The following is a 27610-nucleotide window of genomic DNA, read 5'->3' as shown; positions in this document are numbered from 1 at the left end:
CATCCGGTGGACGATGATCATTTTTACCTCTATCTGACAATCTGGTGACCTCAGAAGTTCAGTCAGAAATGATCGTTTCCTCACTGGCCATCACTGATGACTCATCTTGCCTCGTCCAATCAGCTTCTGGCTGCAGAGCGGATGTTTCCACTCAGCGTTTGAGCTGCAGACATGATGTCAGATTGATGCTGCAAAACATGGAAAAATGAATAAAAATTCCCCTCCTGACCTCACTTTGTCCCGGTCTTTCTGTCTGTCCTCATTCTGTCCCAGTCTGTCCTGGTATCCAGTCCAACTACACGAAGCCAGCTCAGATCCCATGGTGATTATGGGGAAGTTGGTAGCCATGGTAACAGGTGAGCGTTGGATGGACAGACCAGTGAAAAAAGAATAAAGGACAGAAGCCCTAAAAGTTGTGTTTATGTCTTACAAACTATAAAACAAGACTGAGTCGTTCTAGAACTAATTCTGTTTTATGAAATTCATGAAAAATATTTTTATTTATCTTAGAGAAAGTTTCAGTGTTGTACTTTATATTTTTTATCTAACAAAACTGTTTTAATCATTGATGAGAAGACAGTTGCTTGTTCCTGAAGGTGATGACTTTCCATCCCCCCCCCCCCACAGCCCTAGTTAAATTCTGTACTTTCTCTCTTCTCCCTCTGATCTCTGCCATCATTTACTCCTCACCAACCACTGGAACTGTCCCCGCAGCTGCCTTATATCTTAGTTAAATAGCATTATAAAAATATTTGAGCTTAAAAGCACGTCGTTCTTTAATATTTTACAGTGATCTGTATCATAATATCTCTGCCTTTTGTAACAACCAAACTGTGAGAAAAATCAGGTAAAAACTGGTGAAGTTATTGTTGTGGTTGGATAAACATGTTTTTTTTTAAATTTGTGAATTTACAGTTATGAATATGGGATTTAGCCATAATAAGGAGGAGATTTATCAAATACATACTAGAATTGTCATGAGAGTCTTTTGCTATGAGACCAAGCAGTACATCCCTCCTGAATAAAACAAAGTTTACATAAATTTTTATCATGAATCAGATTTAAAAAAAAACTGCCAGAATATTTTAACAGCTAGGCAAGACCAAAATAAATGTACAATTGGTTCAGAGGAGTTCATGCAGAAACCACAGAGAGTATCAATATTTAATATGAATCTTTTATTAATGTAGACTTTAGCTGGATAAATTCTGTGGAGAAGCTTAAAAGAGACTTTCATTTTATTTAGTGATCAGAAATTTATTAGGGAGTAGCCAAACCCTCTTCCATGGGACATCATCCATAAATGTGTTCCAGAGAGAAATAGCACATGGTTGTGATACAATATCCATTTGAAACAAAGCTCTGACAGATCTGTTATTGTTTCTGGAATAACTGGACAGACAGACCTTACCAACAGGGGTTAATGACATGCAACAGTTAAATAATTTAATTTAACTAATCTTTATTTGTAAAGCCCTTTATAACGCCTAAACATAATCAACCAAAAGCAATACAATATAATTAAAAAGGGAGATTAATTATGCAATAAAATAATTGTTCATTGCTTCGAAAATAAAAATAAAAAATTAAAACAATTTTTAATGACTAAAACCAATAAACAAAACCAAACTGTAGCCCACCAACCGGAAGCGGTTTTTGTTTTGTTTTGTTTTTTGTCAGGCGGCTGTGTAGACAGCTTCAGGACCTACAAGGCCCTCGCACTTTGTTGAAGTGATGTCACATCATTAAATGGGAACAGAAAGAATTATTAGTTCTTTGGTTTCGTTAGTAAATTTTTTAATAGGTTTTTATTTTAACAACTCTTTTCATCTTGATGAATTTTAACTGCGCCGCTGGAGCCGAAAACAGACCGGTAAGCTAACGTTAGCTAGCCGCTAATCACACGTTAACTGCCGCTGGGTGGTCAGTTTTACTAACCCTAACCTGTTAAATACTGCTGTGTGATCTGTTTAACTAACTCTAACCTGTTAAATACTGCTGTGTGATCAGTTTAACTAACCCTAACCCGTTATCTACCGCTGGGTGGTAAGTTTTACTAACCCTAACCCGTTAACGACTGCTGGGTGGTCAGTTTTACTAAAAACCTGGCTGATGCTGGACGTGTTTTAGACAGAAGTAACAGAAATAATGTTTTTAAATGGAGGTTCGTTTAAGTCCAGTCAAACTGGTTCTTCAGACTAGTCTCTGTCCATAAACTGGTCCTTTAGACTGGTTGTGGTTTCTGTCTTTGTCGTTTTGTAGCTTCTTCTTCTGTGGTAAATCATGGAATTGGCGTATGTGTGTGAGTGGGAGAAACGTCTGAAGAGCACCCACTGTCCGTCCATCCCGCTTGTCTGCTCCTGGTCCTGCAGGAACCTGGTGGCCTTTACCACCGACCTGAAGAATGACGACAATGACAAGGGTACACACGCACTGATCCAGTAGGGTGTAGACCAGTTCAATGCAATACATAGAAGAAGCTGCTAGCAGATACGGTTCTGTACTTGACTGTGTTTCAGAGGTCAGTCACATGATCCACATCATCGACACGGAGCACCCATGGGATGTCTTCTCCATCAACTCTGGACACACTGAGGTCATATCCTGTCTGGAATGGGACCAATCAGGTGAGTTGGGATCATCATAAATGTCTGATGGTTTTCCAGGTTACATCGCATTTTACTGGTACCGTCGCGTCTCACAGGTAACGTCTTGTCTCACAGGTAACGTCTTGTCTCACAGGTAACGTCTTGTCTCACAGGTAACGTTGCGTCTTACAGGTAACGTTGCGTCTTACAGGTAACGTTGCGTCTTACAGGTAACGTTGCGTCTTACAGGTAACGTTGCATCTTACAGGTAACGTCGCGTCTTACAGGTAACGTCGCGTCTTACAGGTAACGTCGCGTCTCACAGGTAACGTCGCGTCTCACAGGTAACGTCTTGTCTCACAGGTAACGTCGCGTCTCACAGGTAACGTCGCGTCTTACAGGTAACGTCGCGTCTTACAGGTAACGTCGCGTCTTACAGGTCACGTCTTGTCTTACAGGTCACGTCTTGTCTCACAGGTAACGTCTTATTTCACAGGTAACTTCTTGTCTCACAGGTAACGTCGCGTCTCACTTGTAACGTCTTGTCTCACAGGTAACGTCGCGTTTTACTGGTAACGTCTTGTCTCACAGGTAACGTTGCGTCTTACAGTTAACGTCGCGTTTTACTGGTAATGTCTTGTCTCACAGGTAACGTCGCGTCTTACAGGTAACGTCGCCTTTTACTGGTAACGTCTTGTCTCACAGGTAACGTCGCGTCTCACAGGTAACGTCGCGTCTTACAGGTAACGTCGCGTCTTACAGGTAACGTCGCGTCTCACAGGTAACGTCGTGTCTCACAGGTAACGTCGCGTCTCACAGGTAATATCTTGTCTCACAGGTAACATCGCGTCTCACAGGTAATATCTTGTCTCACAGGTAACATCGCGTCTTACAGGTAACGTCGCGTCTCACAGGTAACGTCGCGTCTCACAGGTAACGTCGCGTCTCACAGGTAACGTCGCGTCTCACAGGTAACGTCGCGTTTTACTGGTCACGTCGCGTTTTACTGGTCACGTTGCGTCTCACAGGTAACGTCGCGTCTTACAGGTAACATCGCGTTTTACTGGTCACGTCGCGTCTCACAGGTAACGTCTTGTCTCACAGGTAACGTCTTGTCTCACAGGTAACGTCTTATTTCACAGGTAACGTCGCGTTTTACTGGTCACGTCTTGTCTCACAGGTAACGTCTTATTTCAGAGGTAACTTCTTGTCTCAGGTAATGTCGCGTCTCACAGGTAACGGCTTGTCTCACAGGTAACGGCTTGTCTCACAGGTAACGTCTTGTCTCACAGGTAACGTCTTGTCTCAAAGGTAACGTCGCGTCTTACAGGTAACGTCGCGTCTTACTGGTCATGTCGCATCTCACAGGTAACGTCTTGTCTCACAGGTAACGTCGCGTCTAACAGGTAACGTCGCGTTTTACTGGTCAGTCTTGTCTCACAGGTAACATCTTGTCTCACAGGTAACGTCGCGTCTCACAGGTAACGTCGCGTCTCACAGGTAACGTTGCGTCTCACAGGTAACGTTGCGTCACACAGGTAACGTCGCGTCACACAGGTAACGTCGCGTCTCACAGGTAACGTCGCGTTTTACTGGTAATGTCTTGTCTCACAGGTAACGTCGCGTCTTACAGGTAACGTCACCTTTTACTGGTAATGTCGCGTCTCACAGGTAACGTCGCGTCTCACAGGTAACGTCGCGTCTCACAGGTAACGACGCGTCTCACAGGTAACGTCACGACTTACAGGTAACATCGTGTCTCGCAGGTAGCGTCTTGTCTCACAGGTAACGTCGTGTCTCGCAGGCAACGTCACGTCTTACAGGTAACGCCCATCTTACAGGCAACGTCGCCTCTTACAGGCAACGTCGCCTCTTACAGAGAAAGTCGCCTCTTACAGGCAACGTCGCCTCTCACAGGCAACGTCGCCTCTTACAGGCAACGTCGCCTCTTACAGGCAACATCGCCTCTTAAAGGCAACGTCGCATTCTGAAGGTAACGTCGCATTCTGAAGGTAACGTTGCGTTTTGAAGGTAACGTCGCGTCTTTTAGGCAGCGTCGCGTCTTTTAGTCAACGTCGCGCCGAACAGGCAACGTCGCGCCGTACAGGCAACGTCGCGCCGTACAGGCAACGTCGCGCCGTACAGGCAACGTCGCGCCGTACAGGCAACGTCGCGTCGTACTGGCAACGTCGCGTCGTACTGGCAACGTCGCGTCGTACTGGCAACGTCGCGTCGTACATGCAACGTCGCGTCTTTATGCAACGTCGCGTCGTACATGCAACGTCGCGTCTTTTAGGCAATGTCGCGTCTTTTAGGCAACGTCGCGCCGTACAGGCAACGTCGCGTCGTACAGGTAACGTCGCGTCGTACAGGCAACGTCGCGTCGTACAGGCAACGTCGCGTCGTACAGGTAACGTCGCGTCGTACAGGTAACGTCGCGTCGTACAGGTAACGTCTTGTCTCACAGGTAACGTCTTGTCTCACAGGTAACGTCTTGTCTCACAGGTAACGTCGCCTCTCACAGGCAACGTCGCCTCTCACAGGCAACGTCGCCTCTCACAGGCAACGTCGCCTCTCACAGGCAACGTCGCCTCTCACAGGCAACGTCGCCTCTTACAGGCAACGTCGCCTCTTACAGGCAACGTCGCATTCTGAAGGTAACGTCGCATTCTGAAGGTAACGTCGCGTTTTGAAGGTAACGTCGCGTCTCACAGGTAACGTCGCGTCTCACAGGTAACGTCGCGTCTCACAGGTAACGTCGCGTCTCACAGGCAACGTCGCGTCTCACAGGCAACGTCGCCTCTTACAGGCAACGTCGCCTCTTACAGGCAACGTCGCCTCTTACAGGCAACGTCGCCTCTTACAGGCAACGTCGCCTCTTAAAGGCAACGTCGCATTCTGAAGGTAACGTCGCGTTTTGAAGGTAACGTCGCGTCTTTTAGGCAATGTCGCGTTTTGAAGGTAACGTCGCGTCTTTTAGGCAATGTCGCGTCTTTTAGGCAATGTCGCGTCTTTTAGGCAACGTCGCGTCTTTTAGGCAACGTCGCGTCTTTTAGGCAACGTCACGTCGTACAGGCAATGTCGCGTCTTTTAGGCAACGTCGCGTCTTTTAGGCAACGTCACGTCGTACAGGCAATGTCGCGTCTTTTAGGCAACGTCGCGTCTTTTAGGCAACGTCGCGTCTTTTAGGCAACGTCGCGTCTTTTAGGCAACGTCGCGTCTTTTAGGCAACGTCGCGCCGTACAGGCAACGTCGCGCCGAACAGGCAACGTCGCGCCGTACAGGCAACGTCGCGCCGTACAGGCAACGTCGCGCCGTACAGGCAACGTCGCGTCGTACTGGCAACGTCGCGTCGTACATGCAACGTCGCGTCGTACAAGCAACGTCGCGTCGTACATGCAACGTCGCGTCGTACATGCAACGTCGCGTCGTACATGCAACGTCGCGTCGTACATGCAACGTCGCGTCGTACATGCAACGTCGCGTCGTACATGCAACGTCGCGTCGTACATGCAACGTCGCGTCTTTTAGGCAATGTCGCGTCTTTTAGGCAATGTCGCGTCTTTTAGGCAACGTCGCGTCTTTTAGGCAACGTCGCGTCTTTTAGGCAACGTCGCGTCTTTTAGGCAACGTCGCGTCTTTTAGGCAACGTCGCGTCTTTTAGGCAACGTCGCGTCGTACATGCAACGTCGCGTCGTACATGCAACGTCGCGTCGTACATGCAACGTCGCCTCTCACAGGCAACGTCGCCTCTCACAGGCAACGTCGCCTCTTACAGGCAACGTCGCCTCTTACAGGCAACGTCGCATTCTGAAGGTAACGTCGCATTCTGAAGGTAACGTCGCGTCTTTTAGGCAACGTCGCGTCTTTTAGGCAACGTCGCGTCTTTTAGGCAACGTCGCGTCGTACATGCAACGTCGCGTCGTACATGCAACGTCGCGTCGTACATGCAACGTCGCGTCGTACAGGCAACGTCGCGTCGTACTGGCAACGTCGCGTCGTACTGGCAACGTCGCGTCGTACTGGCAACGTCGCGTCGTACTGGCAACGTCGCGTCGTACTGGCAACGTCGCGTCGTACTGGCAACGTCGAGTCGTACATGCAACGTCGCGTCGTACTTGCAACGTCGCGTCGTACATGCAACGTCGCGTCGTACATGCAACATCGCGTCGTACATGCAACGTCGCGTCGTACATGCAACGTCGCGTCGTACATGCAACGTCGCGTCTTTTAGGCAATGTCGCGTCTTTTAGGCAACGTCGCGCCGTACAGGCAACGTCGCGTCTCACAGGCAACGTCGCGTCTCACAGGTAACGTCGCGTCTCACAGGTAACGTCGCGTCTCACAGGTAACGTCGCGTCTCACAGGTAACGTCGCGTCTCACAGGTAACGTCGCGTCTCACAGGTAACGTCGCGTCTTTTAGGCAACGTCGCGCCGTACAGGCAACGTCGCGTCGTACAGGTAACGTCTTGTCTCACAGGTAACGTCTTGTCTCACAGGTAACGTCTTGTCTCACAGGTAACGTCTTGTCTCACAGGTAACGTCTTGTCTCGCAGGTAACGTCGTGTCTCGCAGGTAACGTCGTGTCTCGCAGGTAACGTCGTGTCTCGCAGGTAACGTCGTGTCTAACAGTTAACGTCGTGTCTAACAGTTAACGTCGTGTCTAACAGTTAACGTCGTGTCTAACAGTTAACGTCGTGTCTCACAGGTAACGTCTTGTCTCACAGGTAACGTTGCGTCTTACAGGTAACGACGTGTCTCACAGGTAACGTCGTGTCTCACAGGTAACGTCGCGTCTCACAGGTAACGTCTTGTCTCACAGGTAACGTCGCGTCTTACAGGTAACGTCGCGTCTTACAGGTAACGTTGTGTCTTCCAGGTAACGTTGCGTCTTGAAGGTAACGTTGCGTCTTCCAGGTAACGTCGCGTCTTTCAGGTAACAACGTATCTCACAGGTAATGTCGTGTCTCACAGGTAACGTCGTGTCTCGCAGGTAACGTCGTGTCTCGCAGGTAACGTCGTGTCTCGCAGGTAACGTCGTGTCTCGCAGGTAACGTCGTGTCTCGCAGGTAACGTTGTGTCTCACAGGTAACGTTGCGTCTTCCAGGTAGCGTCTTGTCTCACAGGTGTCGTGTTTCACAGGTAACGTCTTGTCTCACAGGTAACGTTGCGTCTTTCAAGTAACAACATGTCTCACAGGTAACGTCGCGACTTACAGGCAACGTCAGGTCTCGCAGGTAACGTTGCGTCTTCCAGGTAACGTCTTGTCTCACAGGTAACGTGTTTCACAGGTAACGTTGCGTCTCCCAGGTAACGTCTTGTCTCACAGGTAACGTCGCGACTTACAGGAAACGTCATCTCTTACAGGCAACGTCGCCTCTTACACGTCGCGTTTTGAAGGCAACTTCGCGTATTGAAGGCAACATCGTGTCTTTTAGGCAACGTCGCGTCTTACAGGCAACGTCGCGTCTTACAGGCAACGTCGCGTCTTACAGGTAACGTCGCGTCTTACAGGCAACGTCGCGTCTTACAGGCAACGTCGCGTCTTACAGGCAACGTCGCGTCGTACAGGCAACGTCGCGTCGTACAGGCAACGTCGCGTCGTACAGGCAACGTCGCGTCTTACAGGCAACGTCGCGTCTTACAGGCAACGTCGCGTCTTACAGGCAACTTTCGCCGCCATGTTTTTCAGGCTCCAGGCTGCTGTCTGCCGACGCTGACGGTTACATCCGATGTTGGTCCATGTCCGATCACCTGGTGAACAGCTGGGAGAGCATTCTGTCCAGTTCGTTGGAGGGAGACCCGATCGTCGCTCTGAGCTGGCTCCACAATGGCGTGAAGCTGGCGTTGCATGTGGAGATGGTGAGATGTGGGCGGGCATTGGCATGACGTCTGCAGCAGAGCAGCGGACTAAACTCTGTCACTTCTCGCTTCAGTCGGGCTCCACCAACTTCGGCGAGAAGTTTTCGCGTGTGAAGTTCTCTCCGTCTCTCACTCTGTTTGGTGGCAAGCCAATGGAAGGATGGTTGGCGGTGACGGTGAGCGGTCTGGTTACCGTGTCGCTGCTGAAGCCGGGCGGTGCTCTGCTGACGGCCAGCGAGAGTCTGTGCCGACTGAGAGGACGCGTGGCGTTGGCTGATATTGCATTCACCGGAGGAGGGAACATCGTGGTGGCGGCCACCGACGGTAGCAGCTCCTCCCCGGTCCAGTTCTACAAGGTGAGAATTAGACTGAAAATGGGGAAAAAAAAAAAAAAAACAGGTCCAGGTTGGTTTTTGTGGATCCAGGGCTCCAGACTAACCTGTGGCCCTGTTTGGACTGGTGCGCCTAACTTTGTCATTTGGATGCACCAGTTTGCAACGGTGACGCATCATTTAAATAAAGGTTCTCCAGAACGCCTCCAGCTGCAGCTCAGCTGGACTCAGATCAGCCAGTTTTCCCTCTGCTGCGTAACCAGAAGCTGATGCAGCTCTGTCAGGTTGCAGCTGCGGCGTGTCAAGTTTAGAATCTACTGCTGAACTTCTGGGGAAACCCGATCCTGGTCGGTTCCGCGCTGCAGATAGATCAACCTGAACTGTTCCGGTCTTTCAATCACAACCCGATGCAGCACAACTCGGGATGAAGAAGCTGACAGAATTGTGTGTGTGTGTGTGTGTATGTGTGTGTGTGTGTGTGTGTGTGTGTGTGTGTGTGTGTGTGTGTGTGTGTGTGCACGTGTGCGCACACAGGTGGTGGTGAGCGTGGTGAGCGAGAAATGTCGCATCGACACCGAACTGCTGCCGTCGCTCTTCCTGCGATGCACCACAGACCCCATGAGGAGAGAGAAGTACCCGACTGTCACACACCTCAAGTTCCTGACCCGGGAGAACTCTGAGCAGGTGACCAGTAGAACCAGTACAGTTCCAGTAGGACCAGTACAGTTCCAGTAGGACCAGTACAGTTCCAGTAGAGTACCAGTACAGTTCCAGTAGGACCAGTACAGTTCCAGTAGGACCAGTACAGTTCCAGCAGGACCAGCAGAGTTCCAGCAGGACCAGCAGAGTTCCAGTAGAACCAGTAGAGTTCCAGTAGAGTACCAGTAGGACCAGTACAGTTCCAGCAGGACCAGTAGAGTTCCAGCAGAACCTGTAGAGTTCCAGTAGAACCAGCAGAATTCCAGTAGAGTTCCAGTTGAGTTCCAGTAGGACCAGTAGAACCAGTACAGTTCTAGTATAGTACCAGTAGAGTTCCAGTAGGACCAGTAGAGTTCCAGTAGAGTTCCAACAGAACCATTAGAGTTCCAACAGAACCAGTAGAGTTCTAGTAGAGTTCCAGTAGAACCAGTAGAGTTCCAATAGAACCAGTAGAGTTCCAGTAGAGTTCCAGTACAACCAGCAGAGTTCCAGTAGGACCAGCAGAGTTCCAGTCGAACCAGTAGAGTTCCAGTAGAGTTCCAGTAGGACCAGCAGAGTTCCAGTAGGACCAGCAGAGTTCCAGTAGGACCAGCAGAGTTCCAGTAGAGTACCAGTATAACCAGTAGAGTTCCAGTAGAGTACTAGTATAACCAGTAGAGTTCCAACATAACCAGTAGAGTTCCAGTAGAGTTCCAACAGATCCAGTAGTGTTCAGTAGAGTTCTAACAGAACCAGTAGAGTTCCAGTAGGATTCCAACAGAACCAGTTGAGTTCCAGTAGAACCAGTTGAGTTCCAGTAGGACCATTAGAGTTCCAGTAGGACCATTAGAGTTCCAGTAGGACCAGTAGAGTTTCAGCAGAACCAGTAGAGTTCCAGTAGGACCAGTAAAGTTCCAGTAGCGTTCCAACAGAACCAGTAGAGTTCCAACAGAACCAGTAGAGTTCCAGCAGGACCAGTAGAGTTCCAGCAGGACCAGTAGAGTTCCAGCAGGACCAGTAGAGTTCCAGCAGGACCAGTAGAGTTCCAGCAGAACCAGTAGAGTTCCAGCAGAACCAGTAGAGTTCCAGTAGGACCAGTAAAGTTCCAGTAGAGTTCCAACAGAACCAGCAGAGTTCCAGCAGGACCAGCAGAGTTCCAGCAGGACCAGCAGAGTTCCAGCAGGACCAGCAGAGTTCCAGCAGAACCAATAGAGTTCCAGCAGAACCAGTAGAGTTCCAGCAGAACCAGTAGAGTTCCAGCAGAACCAGTAGAGTTCCAGCAGAACCAGTAGAGTTCCAACAGAATAAGTAGCGTTCCAACAGAACCGGTAGCGTTCCAGTAGGACCAGTAGAGTTCCAGCAGAACCAGTAGAGTTCCAGCAGAACCAGTAGAGTTCCAACAGAACCAGTAGAGTTCCAGTAGGACCAGTAGACAACCAACAGAACCATTAGAGTTCCAGCAGAACCAGTAGAGTTCCAGCAGAACCAGTAGAGTTCCAGCAGAACCGGTAGAGTTCCAGCAGGACCAGTAGACTACCAACAGAACCAGTACAGTTCCAGCAGAACCAGCAGAGTTCCAATACAGTTCCAGTAGAACCAGCAGAGTTCCTGTAGAGTACCAGTAGAGCCAGTAGAGTTCCAATAGAGTACCAGTAGAACCAGTAGAGTTCCAGTTGAGTTCCAACAGAACCAGTAGAGTTCCAACAGATCCAGTAGTGTTCAGTAGAGTTCTAACAGAACCAGTAGACTTCCAGTAGGATTCCAACAGAACCAGTAGAGTTCCAGTAGAACCAGCAGACTTCCAGCAGAGTTCCAGTAGAACCAGTAGAGATCCATTAGAGTTCCAGTAGAGATCCATTAGAGTTCCAGTAGAACCAGTAGAGTTCCAGCAGAGTTCCAGCAGAGTTCCAGTAGAGTTCCAGTAGAGATCCAGTAGAGTTCCAGTAGAGTTCCTGTAGAACCAGCAGAGTTCCAGTAGAACCAGTAGAGATCCATTAGAGATCCAGTGGAGTTCCAGTGGAGTTCCAGTGGAGTTCCAGTAGAGTTCCAGTAGAGATCCATTAGAGTTCCAGTAGAACCAGTAGAGATCCAGTAGAGTTCCAGTAGAACCAGTAGAGATCCATTAGAGTTCCAGTAGAGATCCAGTAGAGTTCCAGTAGAACCAGTAGAGTTCCAGTAGAACCAGTAGAGATCCAGTGGAGTTCCAGTAGAGTTCCGGTAGAGATCCAGTAGAGTTCCAGTGGAACCAGTAGAGATGCATTAGAGATCCAGTAGAGATCCAGTAGAACCAGTAGAGTTCCAGTAGAACCAGTAGAGTTCCAGCAGAGTTCCAGTAGAGATCCATTAGAGTTCCAGTAGAGATCCATTAGAGTTCCAGTAGAACCAGTAGAGTTCCAGCAGAGTTCCAGTAGAGATCCATTAGAGTTCCAGTAGAACCAGTAGAGTTCCAGTAGAACCAGTAGAGTTCCAGCAGAGATCCATTAGAGTTCCAGTAGAACCAGTAGAGTTCCAGTAGAGTTCCAGCAGAGTTCCAGTAGAACCAGTGAGTTCCAGCAGAGTTCCAGTAGAGATCCATTAGAGTTCCAGTAGAACCAGTAGAGATCCATTAGAGTTCCAGTAGAGATCCATTAGAGTTCCAGTAGAGATCCATTAGAGTTCCAGTAGAGATCCAGTAGAGTTCCAGTAGAACCAGTAGAGTTCCAGTAGAACCAGTAGAGTTCCAGTAGAGTTCCAGTAGAACCAGTAGAGTTCCAGTAGAGTTCCAGTAGAACTAGTAGAGTTCCCGTAGAGTTCCAGTAGAACCAGCAGAGTTCCAGCAGAGTTCCAGCAGAGATCCATTAGAGTTCCAGTAGAACCAGTAGAGTTCCAGTAGAGTTCCAGTAGAACCAGTAGAGTTCCAGCAGAGTTCCAGTAGAGATCCATTAGAGTTCCAGTAGAACCAGTAGAGTTCCAGTAGAACCAGTAGAGTTCCAGCAGAGTTCCAGTAGAACCAGTAGAGTTCCAGTAGAACCAGTAGAGTTCATGTAGAACCAGTAGAGTTCCAGCAGAGGTCCAGTAGAGATCCATTAGAGTTCCAGTAGAGATCCATTAGAGTTCCAGTAGAGATCCAGCAGAGTTCCAGTAGAACCAGTAGAGTTCCAGTAGAGTTCCAGTAGAACCAGTAGAGTTCCAGCAGAGTTCCAGTAGAGATCCAGCAGAGTTCCAGTAGAACCAGTAGAGTTCCAGCAGAGTTCCAGTAGAGATCCATTAGAGTTCCCGTAGAACCAGTAGAGTTCCAGTAGAGTTCCATTAGAAGCAGTAACGTGGCGCTGAGGGAGCCCTAACAGCCCGTCTTTGGTTTCGGTCTAGGTCCTTCTCTGTGCGTCCAATCAGAGCGGCAGCATCGTGGAGTGTTGGTCTCTGAGGAAAGAAGGACTTCCTGTCAACAACATCTTCCAGCATCGCTCGCCAGTCGGTAAGAAACGCCGCCGCTGATGGAGGCAGCCGTTACCATGGCAGCTGACCTCTGACCTCTGGCCTCAGTAGGGGAGAAACAGCCCACCATCCTGAAGTGGAGGATCCTGACAACCACCGGAGACCTGGAGCGGGTTTCGGCCGTGGCTCTGCCCAAACTGCCCATCTCCATCTCCAACACGGACACCAAGTTCTGTCCTGGACTCGGTGAGAAAAACCCAACAGAACTGCTGGATGTTACGGACAGAACCCAGTCGCTAGTTCCAGACACACTGATTCTGGATGTTGTGTTGGTTCTGAAACCAGTCTCCTTGTCCCGTTCTGGTTCTCAAAGAACATGTTCTGCTCAGGTACCTGGTTCTGACCCAGATTGTATCTTCCGGACCTTCTAGGTCTGGCTCTAGCATTCCATGATGGCAGCATCCAGATCCTGCACCGGCTGTCCCTTCACACCATGGGGGTCTTCTACGGCTCGGCGTCCACCCAGAGACCCGGAGACGAGACCGCCATCAAACGCCAGAGGACCGCCGGGCCCGCCGTCCACTTCAAGGCCCTGCAGTTCTCCTGGACCTCGCTGGCGCTGGCCGGGGTGGACAACCACGGCAAGGTGGGGGCCTGACCCACATCGGGGTCTTCTTTATACGTCTCCATGGCAACACTTACCTGCCGTAAGACCATTGACCGTAAATGAAAGATGGATGGAGCCTTTGGAGGTAAAAAGTTAAGCCTTTGAAGAAGTGCATAAATTTGCAGTTCCCCCTTCATCCACTAGGGGCTGCAAAACAGCGCAAATCCCCATAGACTCCCATGTTAAAAAGACCAACTTCACAGCAGGAATAAACATGTTCACAGCAGGAATAAACATGTTTTCAGCAGGAATAAACATGTTTTCAGCAGGAATAAACATGTTTTCAGCAGGAATAAACATGTTTACAGCAGGAATAAACATGTTTTCAGCAGGAATAAACATGTTTTCAGCAGGAATAAACATGTTCACAGCAGGAATAAACATGTTTACAGCAGGAATAAACATGTTTTCAGCAGGAATAAACATGTTTTCAGCAGGAATAAACATGTTTTCAGCAGGAATAAACATGTTCACAGCAGGAATAAACATGTTTACAGCAGGAATAAACATGTTTACAGCAGGAATAAACAAACATGTTTATTCCTGCTGCCTGGTTCAAAAATCCATTTTAGGTTTAATAGGTCAGGTTTACCTTCATGACAACTGTGGGGGGAGTGAATATTTTTCTAACTCGCCCGTTTAAAAATAATTTAATCTCAAACTTCAGCATATTTAGGGGCGTGTCCTTTTGATTGACAGGTACCCGATCTCCAGCTTTAAGTCAGAAGAACGTAGAACAACCGCGGTTTTTAGCCGGTTAACAATGTGACTTAACTTTAACCCGCTTACCTCCGTTAGCTGGTTAGCTCCTGTTATCTCCGGGTTAGCTTGGTTAGCTCTTAGCTACAGAAAGCTCTGAGTTCGCTCGATGTCAATCATCCACCACGACGCTCACAGCCCCCCTCTCAGCTCCACCTCTTTGCCCATATTTGTATTTTCCTGGTGAGACGACGCGCATGCCCCTGCCAAGGTGGTGACGGTAGGAACCGCCCACCGAGCTTCAATTCAGCTCTTCAGAAACCTACGGGTGACGTCACGGAGGCTCCGCCCATCTTTTATGTACAGTCTATGGTTCACACTCGACCTCTGGACAATCGGCGACACCAACGAAGAAGAATGAAACCAAACAAATGAAAACATTTCTACCAAATCAAAGATAAACTTTGACATAAAATTTATCGCCTTCATTTAAATCCTGGTTGATGGACGATTGATCCTGATTGACGGATGATTGATCCTGATTGACGGATGATTGATCCTGATTGACGGATGATATTGATCCTGATTGATGGACGATATTGATCCTGATTGATGGACGATTGATCCTGATTGACGGATGATTGATCCTGATTGACGGATGATTGATCCTGATTGACGGATGATATTGAGCCTGATTGACGGATGATTGATCCTGATTGATGGACGATATTGATCCTGATTGACGGATGATTGATCCTGATTGACGGATGATTGATCCTGATTGACGGACGATATTGATCCTGATTGATGGACGATATTGATGCTGATTGACGGATGATTGATCCTGATTGATGGATGATTGATCCTGATTGACGGATGATATTGATCCTGATTGATAGACTATATTGATCCTGATTGATGGACGATATTGATCCTGATTGATGGACGATATTGATGCTGATTGACGGATGATTGATCCTGATTGACGGATGATTGATCCTGATTGACGGATGATATTGATCCTGATTGACGGATGATTGATCCTGATTGACGGATGATTGATCCTGATTGACGGATGATATTGATCCTGATTGACGGATGATTGATCCTGATTGACGGATGATATTGATCCTGATTGACGGATGATATTGATCCTGATTGACGGATGATATTGATCCTGATTGATAGACGATATTGATCCTGATTGACGGATGATTGATCCTGATTGACGGATGAGATTGATCCTGATTGACGGATGAGATTGATCCTGATTGACGGATGATATTGATCCTGATTGACGGATGATATTGATCCTGATTGACGGATGATATTGATCCTGATTGACGGATGATCTTGATCCTGATTGACGGATGATATTGATCCTGATTGATAGATGATATTGATCCTGATTGACAGATGATATTGATCCTGATTGACGGATGATATTGATCCTGATTGACGGATGATTGATCCTGATTGATAGATGATATTGATCCTGATTGATAGATGATATTGATCCTGATTGACGGATGATATTGATCCTGATTGATGGATGATTGATCCTGATTGATGGACGATATTGATGCTGATTGACGGATAATTGATCCTGATTGACGGATTATATTGATCCTGATTGACGGATGATTGATCCTGATTGACGGATGATATTGATCCTGATTGATAGATGATATTGATCCTGATTGACGGATGATATTGATCCTGATTGATGGATGATTGATCCTGATTGATAGACGATATTGATCCTGATTGACGGATGATATTGATCCTGATTGACGGGTGATATTGATCCTGATTGATGGACGATATTGATCCTGATTGACGGATGATATTGATCCTGATTGACGGATGATTGATCCTGATTGACGGATGATATTGATCCTGATTGACGGATGATTGATCCTGATTGACGGATGATATTGATACTCCTGCAGCGCATGTTCTCAAGCGCACAAAGAAAATAAAACCCTACCAAAAAGGTTCCGGAGAACCGGATCCAGGAAAAAGCTTTCTGTGATTGTGGAAGGAGTCGCCGCAGCACCGCCAACCCAGCTGGAAACACAGGAAGTCAAACATGATGCCAGTAAATAAACTGGAGTCGGAGACGTCTCCTTAGGGCCTGTAGCTTCATTTACAGTCTGATACAGAGCTGCAGCATCATCAGCCTCTGGTCCAGCATGTCCACGTCCTCCTCTGCCTCTGTCACAACTCCTCTCAGGATGTCCACCAGCTTCTCACCTGTGGGAGTGGGCTGCAGCGTCCTCCAGGTGGCATACTCCTCCGTGGGGCTCAGCCACCTGGTGTGAAGGCACTTTCATGTCCGACCACTCCTTCCTGACTCTGGAAGCTTCAGCTTGTCTGATGAGACGTTGTTGATCCGCCTCCTGCTGACGCCGCAGGTCCAGTTGTCCCTTCGTACGCCGCCTGTAGTCATCGTTGCTACGCACAGTTTTATCGAGGAGATCCCCGACTGGTCCTCCACCTTCACAAAGTGGAACCAGATGAACACAATCCGGTGATCTCGCTCTGAAAGCCTGCTGTCCTGGACCTGAATGTGGACTCACGTCCCTCCACGTCTCCTGGGTGGTCCACCTACTGCTCACTGTGAACAGCTGTGTTGTTGGCGTTGCCATAGTGATAACAGCTGCTGTTTCCTCCTCAGCTCCACATGCTGCGGGTCTCTCCCTCTATGGGTCAGGTTCTGGAGATGAACACCACGCTGCGCCACCTGCTGTTCCTGCTGGAGTACTGCATGGTGACGGGCTACGACTGGTGGGACGTGCTGCTGCACGTGCAGCCCAACATGGTCCACAACCTGGTGGAGAAGCTGCACGAGGAGTACATGAGGCAGAACCAAGCGCTGCAGCAGGTCCTGGCCACCCGCATCGTGGCCGTCAAGGCTTCGCTCTGCAAGCTGTCCACGGCGACGGCGGCCCGAGCCTGTGACTTCCACGCCAAGCTGCTGCTGATCGCCATCAGCTCCACCTTAAAGTCTCTGCTGAGACCGCATGTCCTCAACACCCCAGACAAGAGTCCTGGAGACCGCCTGTCCGAGATCTGCACCAAGAACACCGACACAGGTGGGGCGGGTGGGACAGGGGGGCGGGTGGGGGACGGGGGTGGGACAGGGGGACAGGGGGGTGGGTGGGACACGGGGACGGGGGTGGGACAGGGGGACAGGGGGGCGGGTGGGGGACGGGGACGGGGGTGGGACAGGGGGACAGGGGGGTGGGTGGGACACGGGGACGGGGGTGGGACAGGGGGACAGGGGGGCGGGTGGGACACGGGGACAGGGGGGCGGGTGGGACAGGGGTGGGACAGGGGGACGGGTGGGACAGGGGGGCGGGTGGGACACGGGGACAGGGGGACGGGTGGGACTGAATGGACAGGTGAGCAGCAGCTGATCATCTGTGTGTCCCGTCAGATATTGATAAGGTGATGATCAACCTGAAGACAGAGGAGTTTGTACTGGACGGCCCCCCCCTTCAGTCCCTCCAGCAGCTCATCCAGTGGGTGGGGGACTTTGTCCTGTACCTACTGGCAAACCTGCCCAACCAGGTGAGACAACAGCTGGTTCTAATGGACCAGAAGCAGAAGCTGACCTCAGTGTGTCTGCAGGGCTCCATGGTCCGGCCCGGCTTCGGCTTCATGAGGGACGGGGCGTCTCTGGGGATGCTGAGGGAGATGCTGGTGATGATCCGGATCTGGGGTCTTCTGAAGCCCGGCTGCCTGCCCACGTTCACCGCCACATCCGACAACCAGGACAGCATGCAGCTGCTGTTCCGCCTGCTGACCAAGCTGTGGCTCTGCTGTAAGACCCGGTCCGGTCTGAGACCATCGCGTTAGCATCACCCTGACGTTAGTCAGAGCGCTAGCATGTTTCAGTAAGAGAGATGTTAGCTGTATATTAGCATCAGCAGTGTGTTAGCATCAGTGAGGTATCAGCTGTATTAGCGGTCAGCGGCCTGTCGGCGTTAGCGGCCTGTCGGCGTCAGCGGCGTGTCGGCGTCAGCGGCGTGTCGGCGTCAGCGGCGTGTCGGCGTCAGCGACGTGTCGACTTCAGCGGCGTGTCGGCGTCAGCGGCGTGTCGACTTCAGCGGCGTGTCGGCGTCAGCGGCGTGTCGGCGTCAGCGGCGTGTCGACTTCAGCGGCGTGTCGGCGTCAGCGGCGTGTCGGCGTCAGCGGCGTGTCGGCGTCAGCGACGTGTCGGCGTCAGCGGCGTGTCGACTTCAGCGGCGTGTCGGCGTCAGCGACGTGTGGACTTCAGCGGCGTGTCGGCGTCAGCGGCGTGTCGACTTCAGCGGCGTGTCGACTTCAGCGGCGTGTCGGCGTCAGCGGCGTGTCGACTTCAGCGGCGTGTCGGCGTCAGCGGCGTGTCGACTTCAGCGACGTGTCGACTTCAGCGGCGTGTCGGCGTCAGCGGCGTGTCGGCGTCAGCGGCGTGTCGGCGTCAGCGGCGTGTCGACTTCAGCGGCGTGTCGGCGTCAGCGGCGTGTCGACTTCAGCGACGTGTCGACTTCAGCGACGTGTCGACTTCAGCGGCGTGTCGGCGTCAGCGGCGTGTCGGCGTCAGCGGCGTGTCGACTTCAGCGGCGTGTCGGCGTCAGCGGCGTGTCGGCGTCAGCGGCGTGTCGGCGTCAGCGACGTGTCGGCGTCAGCGGCGTGTCGACTTCAGCGGCGTGTCGGCGTCAGCGGCGTGTCGACTTCAGCGGCGTGTCGGCGTCAGCGGCGTGTCGACTTCAGCGGCGTGTCGGCGTCAGCGGCGTGTCGGCGTCAGCGACGTGTCGGCGTCAGCGGCGTGTCGGCGTCAGCGGCGTGTCGGCGTCAGCGACGTGTCGACTTCAGCGGCGTGTCGGCGTCAGCGGCGTGTCGGCGTCAGCGACGTGTCGGCGTCAGCGACGTGTCGACTTCAGCGGCGTGTCGGCGTCAGCGGCGTGTCGACTTCAGCGGCGTGTCGGCGTCAGCGGCGTGTCGACTTCAGCGGCGTGTCGGCGTCAGCGGCGTGTCGACTTCAGCGGCGTGTCGGCGTCAGCGGCGTGTCGGCGTCAGCGACGTGTCGGCGTCAGCGGCGTGTCGGCGTCAGCGGCGTGTCGGCGTCAGCGACGTGTCGACTTCAGCGGCGTGTCGGCGTCAGCGGCGTGTCGGCGTCAGCGACGTGTCGGCGTCAGCGACGTGTCGACTTCAGCGGCGTGTCGGCGTCAGCGGCGTGTCGACTTCAGCGGCGTGTCGGCGTCAGCGGCGTGTCGACTTCAGCGGCGTGTCGGCGTCAGCGGCGTGTCGACTTCAGCGGCGTGTCGGCGTCAGCGGCGTGTCGGCGTCAGCGACGTGTCGGCGTCAGCGGCGTGTCGGCGTCAGCGGCGTGTCGGCGTCAGCGACGTGTCGACTTCAGCGGCGTGTCGGCGTCAGCGGCGTGTCGGCGTCAGCGACGTGTCGGCGTCAGCGACGTGTCGACTTCAGCGGCGTGTGGGCGTCAGCGGCATGTTATTACCCATAATTCCATGCTGCCTCTGGTTGATGTCATCAGGAGGCACGGCATAAACATTCACAGCTATGCTGACGATACGCAGCTTTATGTCACCGTGTCTCCTGGTGACACCAAACCAAGTGTATCTTAGAATCAAATCATGGATGGCAGCAAACTTCCTCCAGCTAAACCAGGCCCAGACTGAGGTTCTAGCTGTGGACTCTGAGGCAGAGGGGGGGAAACTAAACAACAAACTTAGAACTCTGGCATTAGAACCCGTTGACCATGTGATAAACCTCGGAGTCATATTTGACTCCGATCTCAGGTTTAACGTCCACATAAAGAAGGTCACAAAGACTTCTTTCTATCATCTGAAAATTATTGCCAGAGTTTGACCCTTTCTCTCTCAGGCCGATGCAGAGACTCTGATCCATGCCTTCATCACTGCAGGATGGAGTACTGGAATACTGGGACCAGTCTGCTTACGTGGACTGGTCTGCTTACTTGGACCAGTCTGCTTACAGGGACCGGTCTGCTTACTTGGACCTTAGCATCAGCGAGATGTTAGCATTATCTAGATGGAAGCATTAGCTAGATGGAAGCATTAGCTAGATGGAAGCATTAGCTAGATGGTAGCATTAGCGAGATGTTAGCATTAGCGAGATGGAAGCATTAGCGAGATGTTAGTATCAGACACGTGGATCTAACCCTTCCATTATCAGTGGAACATCTGATAATGCCCCCCCACCCCCCCAGATGACATGCTGCTAACCCCCTCTCCCCCCTGCCCCCACCCCCCCCCCCCCCCCCCCCGCAGCCCGGGACGACGGCCCCCCCCAGGAACCGGACGACAGCCTGATAGACGAGTGCTGCCTGCTTCCCAGTCAGCTGCTGGTTCCCAGTCTGGAATGGCTGCCAGTGAATGACGGCATCATCGTGAAGCTGCAGGGAAAGCAGCCAATCAGGCTTCAGTTTGGAAAGGCGACGTCGCTCCCAGCAGCAGGAAGCTCTTCCCCCCTGGAGATGTTCACCAGGTAAGACACATCTGGGTGTGTGTGTGTGTGTGTGTGTGTGTGTGTGTGTCAGGTTGGAGCAGGTGACCTGATGTGTGTGTGTGTGTGTGTGTGTGTTCAGGAGTCCTGGATCCCAGAAGATGGACAACCTCCGCTGCATCCAGATGGGAGTTTCTCCCACCGAAGAGAGCAAAGCCTGCACCAGGTAATCGTCCGCCCCCCCCCCCCCCCACCACCACCACCACCACCACCACCACCACCACCACCAGAAGGTTCCGCCACACTGTTGATCTCATCGTGGAACTGGTCAGGTTCCTCTGGGATCTCCGGTCGGGTTCCTCTGGGATCTCCGGTCGGGTTCCTCTGGGATCTACGGTCGGGTTCCTCTGAGGTCTCCTGTCGGGTTCCTCTGAGGTCTCCGGTCGGGTTCCTCTGGGATCTCCGGTTGAGTTCCTCTGGGATCTCCGGTCGGGTTCCTCTGGGATCTCCAGTCGGGTTCCTCTGAGGTCTCCTGTCAGGTTCCTCTATGATCTCCGGTCGGGTTCCTTTGGGATCTCCGGTCGGGTTCCTCTGGGATCTCCGGTCGGGTTCCTCTGGGATCTCCGGTCGGGTTCCTCTGAGGTCTCCGGTCGGGTTCTTCTGAGGTCTCCTGTCGGGTTCCTTTGGGATCTCCGGTCGGGTTCCTTTGGGATCTCCGGTCGGGTTCCTCTGGGATCTACGGTCGGGTTCCTCTGGGATCTCCGGTCGGGTTCCTCTGGGATCTCCGGTCGGGTTCCTCTGGGATCTACGGTCGGGTTCCTCTGGGATCTCCGGTCGGGTTCCTCTGGGATCTCCGGTCGGGTTCCTCTGGGATCTACGGTCGGGTTCCTCTATGATCTCCGGTCGGGTTCCTTTGGGATCTCCGGTCAGGTTCCTCTGGGATCTCCGGTCGGGTTCCTCTGGGATCTACGGTCGGGTTCCTCTGGGATCTACGGTCGGGTTCCTCTGGGATCTACGGTCGGGTTCCTCTATGATCTCCGGTCGGGTTCCTTTGGGATCTCCGGTCGGGTTCCTCTGGGATCTACGGTCGGGTTCCTCTGGGATCTACGGTCGGGTTCCTCTATGATCTCCGGTCGGGTTCCTTTGGGATCTCCGGTCGGGTTCCTTTGGGATCTACGGTCGGGTTCCTCTGGGATCTACGGTCGGGTTCCTCTATGATCTCCGGTCGGGTTCCTTTGGGATCTCCGGTCGGGTTCCTTTGGGATCTCCGGTCGGGTTCCTTTGGGATCTACGGTCAGGTTCCTCTAGGATCTCTGACTGATCAGAAGCACTAACCGATGGATGTCCTGCAGGTGTGGCTGCGTCACCATGCTCCGTTCTCCCAACAAAACCAACGCCATGAAGCAGTGGGAGCAGCGCTGGATCAAGAACTGTCTCTGTGGAGGTCTGTGGAGAAGGATCCCACCACCTCTCTCCTGATCCTGGATCTGGTTTCTGTGGAGGAGGATCCCACCTCCTCTCCCTTGATCCTGGATCTGGTCCTGCGCCGTGACACCACTGAAGGAGTTCCAGACTCTGACCTCCTTCCAGGTCCTGAACTCATCCAGAATCAGTTCCTGCTGTAAATAAAACTCGTTTCTAGTAAAAGTCAGCAGGTGTTCATGTTGCTTAGTGTCCAGACCGTCCAGTCCAACGTTTAGAGACATGAGGGACCGTCCAGCCTAATGACACAGAGACCGTCCAGTCGAGAGACATGAGAGACCGTCCAGTCCAACGTTTAGAATCATCAGAGACCGTCCAGTCCAATGTTTAGAGACATGAGGGACCGTCCAGCCTAATGACACAGAGACCGTCCAGTCGAGAGACATGAGAGACCGTCCAGTCCAACGTTTAGAATCATCAGAGACCGTCCAGTCCAATGTTTAGAGACTTCAGAGACCGTCCAGTCGAGAGACATGAGAGACCGTCCAGTCCAACGTTTTGAGGCATCAGAGACCGTCCAGTCTAGAGACATCAGAGACCGTCCAGTCCAACGTTTAGCGACATCAGAGACCGTCCAGTCCAACGTTTTGAGGCATCAGAGACCGTCCAGTCTAGAGACATCCGAGTCCGTCCAGTCCAACGTTTAGAAACATCAGAGACCGTCCAGTCTAGAGACATCCGAGTCCGTCCAGTCCAACGTTTAGAGACATCCGAGACCGTCCAGTCCAACGTTTAGAGACATCAGAGACCGTCCAGTCCAACGTGTTGAGACATTAGAGACCATCCAGTCCAACATTTAGAATCATCAGAGACCGTCCAGTCTAGAGACATCCGAGACGTCAAGTCTAGAGACATCAGAGACTGTCCAGTCCAATGTTTAGAGACATTCGAGACCGTCCAGTCCGTCTAGAGACATCAGAGAATGTCCATTCCAACGTTTTGAGACATCAGAGACCGTCCAGTCTAGAGACATCCGAGACGTCAAGTCTAGAGACATCAGAGACTGTCCAGTCCAATGTTTAGAGACATTCGAGACCGTCCAGTCCGTCTAGAGACATCAGAGACTGTCCAGTCCAACGTTTAGAGACATCAGAGACCGTCCAGTCTAGAGACATCCAAGACCGTCCAGTCTAGAGACATCAGAGACCGTCCAGTCCAACGTTTAGAGACATCAGAGACCGTCCAGTCCAACGTTTAGAGACATCAGAGACCGTCCAGTCCAACGTTTAGAGACATCAGAGACCGTCCAGTCCAACGTGTTGAGACATCAGAGACCGTCCAGTCTAGATACATCAGAGACTGTCCAGTCCAACGTTTAGAGACATCAGAGACCGTCCAGTCCAACGTTTAGAAACATCAGAGACCGTCCAGTCCAACGTGTTGAGACATCAGAGACCGTCCAGTCCAACGTGTTGAGACATTAGAGACCATCCAGTCCAACATTTAGAATCATCAGAGACCGTCCAGTCTAGAGACATCAGAGACCGTCCAGTCTAGAGACATCAGAGACTGTCCAGTCCAAAGTTTTGAGGCATCAGAGACCGTCCAGCCTAGAGACATCAGAGACCGTCCAGTCCAACGTGTTGAGGCATCAGAGACCGTCCAGTCTAGAGACATCAGAGACCGTCCAGTCCAACGTTTAGAGACATCCGAAACCATCCAGTCTAGAGACATCAGAGACCGTCCAGTCCAACGTTTAGAGACTTCAGAGACCGTCCAGTCGAGAGACATGAGAGACCGTCCAGTCCAACGTTTAGAGACATGAAGGACCGTCCAGCCTAATGACACAGAGACCGTCCAGTCGAGAGACATCAGAGACTGTCCAGTCCAAAGTTTTGAGGCATCAGAGACCGTCCAGCCTAGAGACATCAGAGACCGTCCAGTCCAACGTGTTGAGGCATCAGAGACCGTCCAGTCTAGAGACATCAGAGACCGTCCAGTCCAACGTTTAGAGACATCCGAAACCATCCAGTCTAGAGACATCAGAGACCGTCCAGTCCAACGTTTAGAGACTTCAGAGACCGTCCAGTCGAGAGACATGAGAGACCGTCCAGTCCAACGTTAGAGACATGAAGGACCGTCCAGCCTAATGACACAGAGACCGTCCAGTCGAGAGACATGAGAGACCGTCCAGTCCAACGTATTGAGGCATCAGAGACCGTCCAGTCCAACGTTTTGAGGCATCAGAGACCGTCCAGTCTAGAGACATCAGAGACCGTCCAGTCCAACGTTTAGAGACATCAGAGACTGTCCAGTCCAACGTTTTGAGGCAACAGATACCGTCCAGTCTAGAGACATCCGAGACCGTCCAGTCCAACGTGTTGAGACAGAGACCATCCAGTCCAACATTTAGAATCATCAGAGACCGTCCAGTCTAGAGACATCCGAGACGTCAAGTCTAGAGACGTCAGAGACCGTCCAGTCCGTCTAGAGACATCAGAGAATGTCCAGTCCAACGTTTTGAGACATCAGAGACCGTCCATTCCAACGTTTAGAATCATCAGAGACCGTCCAGTCTAGAGACATCAGAGACTGTCCAGTCCTACGTTTAGAGACATCAGAGACCGTCCAGTCTAGAGACATCAGAGACCGTCCAGTCTAGAGACATCAGAGACTGTCCAGTCCAACGTTTAGAGACATCCAAGACCGTCCAGTCTAGAGACATCAGAGACCGTCCAGTCCAACGTTTAGAGACATCAGAGACCGTCCAGTCCAACGTTTAGAGACATCAGAGACCGTCCAGTCCAACGTTTAGAGACATCAGAGACCGTCCAGTCCAACGTGTTGAGACATTAGAAACCGTCCAGTCCAACATTTAGAATCATCAGAGACCGTCCAGTCTAGAGACATCAGAGACCGTCCAGTCTAGAGACATCCGAGACGTCAAGTCTAGAGACATCAGAGACCGTCCAGTCCAATGTTTAGAGACATCAGAGACCGTCCAGTCCAACGTTTAGAGACTTCAGAGACCGTCGAGTCCTACGTTTTGAGGCATAAGAGACCGTCCAGCCTAGAGACATCAAAGACCGTCCAGTCCAACGTGTTGGGGCATCAGAGACCGTCCAGTCCAACGTTTAGAGACATCAGAGACTGTCCAGTCCAACGTTTTGAGGCATCAGAGACCGTCCAGCGTAGAGACATCAGAGACCGTCCAGTCTAACGTTTAGAGACATCAAAGACCCGTCCAGTCTAGAGACATCAGAGACCGTCCAGTCCAACGTTTAGAGACATCCGAGACCGTCCAGTCTAGAGACATCAGAGACCGTCCAGTCCAACGTTTAGAGACATCCGAGACCGTCCAGTTCAACGTTTAGAGACATCCGAGACCGTCCAGTCCAACATTTAGAATCATCAGAGACCGTCCAGTCTAGCGACATCAGAGACCGTCCAGTCTAGAGACATCCGAGACGTCAAGTCTAGAGACATTCGAGACCGTCCAGTCTGTCTAGAAACATCAGAGAATGTCCAATCCAACGTTTTGAGACATCAGAGACCGTCCAGTCCAACGTTTAGAGACATGAGAGAATGTCCAGCCTAGAGACATCAGAGACCGTCCAGTCCAACGTGTTGAGACATCAGAGACCGTCCAGTCTAGATACATCAGAGACTGTCCAGTCCAACGTTTAGAGACATCCAAGACCGTCCAGTCTAGAGACATCAGAGACCGTCCAGTCCAACGTTTAGAGACATCAGAGACCGTCCAGTCCAACGTGTTGAGACATCAGAGACCGTCCAGTCCAACGTGTTGAGACATTAGAGACCATCCAGTCCAACATTTAGAATCATCAGAGACCGTCCAGTCTAGAGACATCAGAGACCGTCCAGTCTAGAGACATCCGAGACGTCAAGTCTAGAGACATCAGAGACCGTCCAGTCCAATGTTTAGAGACATCAGAGACCGTCCAGTCCAACGTTTAGAGACTTCAGAGACCGTCCAGTCCAACGTTTTGAGGCATCAGAGACCGTCCAGTCCAAAGTTTTGAGGCATCAGAGACCGTCCAGTCTAGAGACATCAGAGACTGTCCAGTCCAAAGTTTTGAGGCATCAGAGACCGTCCAGCCTAGAGACATCAGAGACCGTCCAGTCCAACGTGTTGAGGCATCAGAGACCGTCCAGTCTAGAGACATCAGAGACCGTCCAGTCCAACGTTTAGAGACATCCGAAACCATCCAGTCTAGAGACATCAGAGACCGTCCAGTCCAACGTTTAGAGACTTCAGAGACCGTCCAGTCGAGAGACATGAGAGACCCTCCAGTCCAACGTTTAGAGACATGAAGGACCGTCCAGCCTAATGACACAGAGACCGTCCAGTCGAGAGACATGAGAGACCGTCCAGTCCAACGTATTGAGGCATCAGAGACCGTCCAGTCCAACGTTTTGAGGCATCAGAAACCGTCCAGTCTAGCGACATCAGAGACCGTCCAGTCCAACGTTTAGAGACATCAGAGACTGTCCAGTCCAACGTTTTGAGGCAACAGATACCGTCCAGTCTAGAGACATCAGAGACCGTCCAGTCTAATGTTTAGAGACATCAAAGACCCGTCCAGTCTAGAGACATCAGAGACCGTCCAGTCCAACGTTTAGAAACATCAGAGACCGTCCAGTCTAGAGACATCCGAGACCGTCCCGTCCAACGTTTAGAGACATCCGAGACCGTCCAGTCTAGAGACATCCGAGACCGTCCCGTCCAACGTTTAGAGACATCCGAGACCGTCCAGTCCAACGTTTAGAGACATCCGAGACCGTCCAGTCCAACGTTTAGAGACATCAGAGACCGTCCAGTCCAACGTGTTGAGACAGAGACCATCCAGTCCAACATTTAGAATCATCAGAGACCGTCCAGTCTAGAGACATCCGAGACGTCAAGTCTAGAGACGTCAGAGACCGTCCAGTCCGTCTAGAGACATCAGAGAATGTCCAGTCCAACGTTTTGAGACATCAGAGACCGTCCATTCCAACGTTTAGAATCATCAGAGACCGTCCAGTCTAGAGACATCAGAGACTGTCCAGTCCAACGTTTAGAGACATCCAAGACCGTCCAGTCTAGAGACATCAGAGACCGTCCAGTCCAACGTTTAGAGACATCAGAGACCGTCCAGTCCAACGTTTAGAGACATCAGAGACCGTCCAGTCCAACGTTTAGAGACATCAGAGACCGTCCAGTCCAACGTGTTGAGACATTAAAAACCGTCCAGTCCAACATTTAGAATCATCAGAGACCGTCCAGTCTAGAGACATCAGAGACCGTCCAGTCTAGAGACATCCGAGACGTCAAGTCTAGAGACATCAGAGACCGTCCAGTCCAATGTTTAGAGACATCAGAGACCGTCCAGTCCAACGTTTAGAGACTTCAGAGACCGTCGAGTCCTACGTTTTGAGGCATCAGAGACCGTCCAGTCCAACGTTTTGAGAC

The 27610-nt window shown here is 51.4% G+C and overlaps 1 protein-coding gene across 2 annotated transcripts; it reads left to right on the top strand.

Moving 5' to 3' along the window:
- The first annotated feature begins 1697 nt into the window (after positions 1–1697).
- med16 (mediator complex subunit 16) lies at positions 1698–22289 on the top strand. 2 transcript variants are annotated; one of them, XM_079245274.1, is made up of 15 exons: positions 1698–1873; positions 2263–2422; positions 2520–2627; positions 8282–8451; positions 8526–8807; positions 9318–9467; positions 12810–12915; positions 12987–13121; positions 13307–13521; positions 16922–17339; positions 17684–17817; positions 17878–18070; positions 20541–20757; positions 20858–20941; positions 22068–22289. In XM_079245274.1, exons 2-15 carry the CDS (start codon positions 2284–2286, stop codon positions 22192–22194), a joined length of 2478 nt encoding a protein of 825 aa, XP_079101400.1. In that variant the 5' UTR covers positions 1698–1873; positions 2263–2283; the 3' UTR covers positions 22195–22289. The 2 variants fall into 2 exon arrangements, with proteins under 2 accessions (XP_079101400.1, XP_079101399.1); XM_079245273.1 differs by having other exon boundaries at positions 12984–13121.
- Positions 22290–27610: the final 5321 nt, after the last annotated feature.

The sequence above is a fragment of the Telmatherina bonti genome, assembly GCF_933228915.1.
Source record: "Telmatherina bonti genome assembly, chromosome: 8".
NCBI classification, from domain to species: Eukaryota; Metazoa; Chordata; class Actinopteri; order Atheriniformes; family Telmatherinidae; genus Telmatherina; species Telmatherina bonti.
Note: the sequence above shows the minus strand (reverse complement) of the source record. Positions and strands in the feature narration are given on the sequence as shown.

What these genes read in the sequence shown, in the direction of transcription:
- med16 (XM_079245273.1), top strand. Translation starts at nt 2,284, where the DNA reads ATGGAATTGGCGTATGTGTGTGAGTGGGAGAAACGTCTGAAGAGCACC. An exon ending in GACCAAGCTGTGGCTCTGCT is followed by an intron (nt 18,071 to 20,540) that starts GTAAGACCCGGT and finishes CCCCCCCCGCAG; the next exon opens with CCCGGGACGACGGCCCCCCC. An exon ending in CCCCTGGAGATGTTCACCAG is followed by an intron (nt 20,758 to 20,857) that starts GTAAGACACATC and finishes GTGTGTGTTCAG; the next exon opens with GAGTCCTGGATCCCAGAAGA.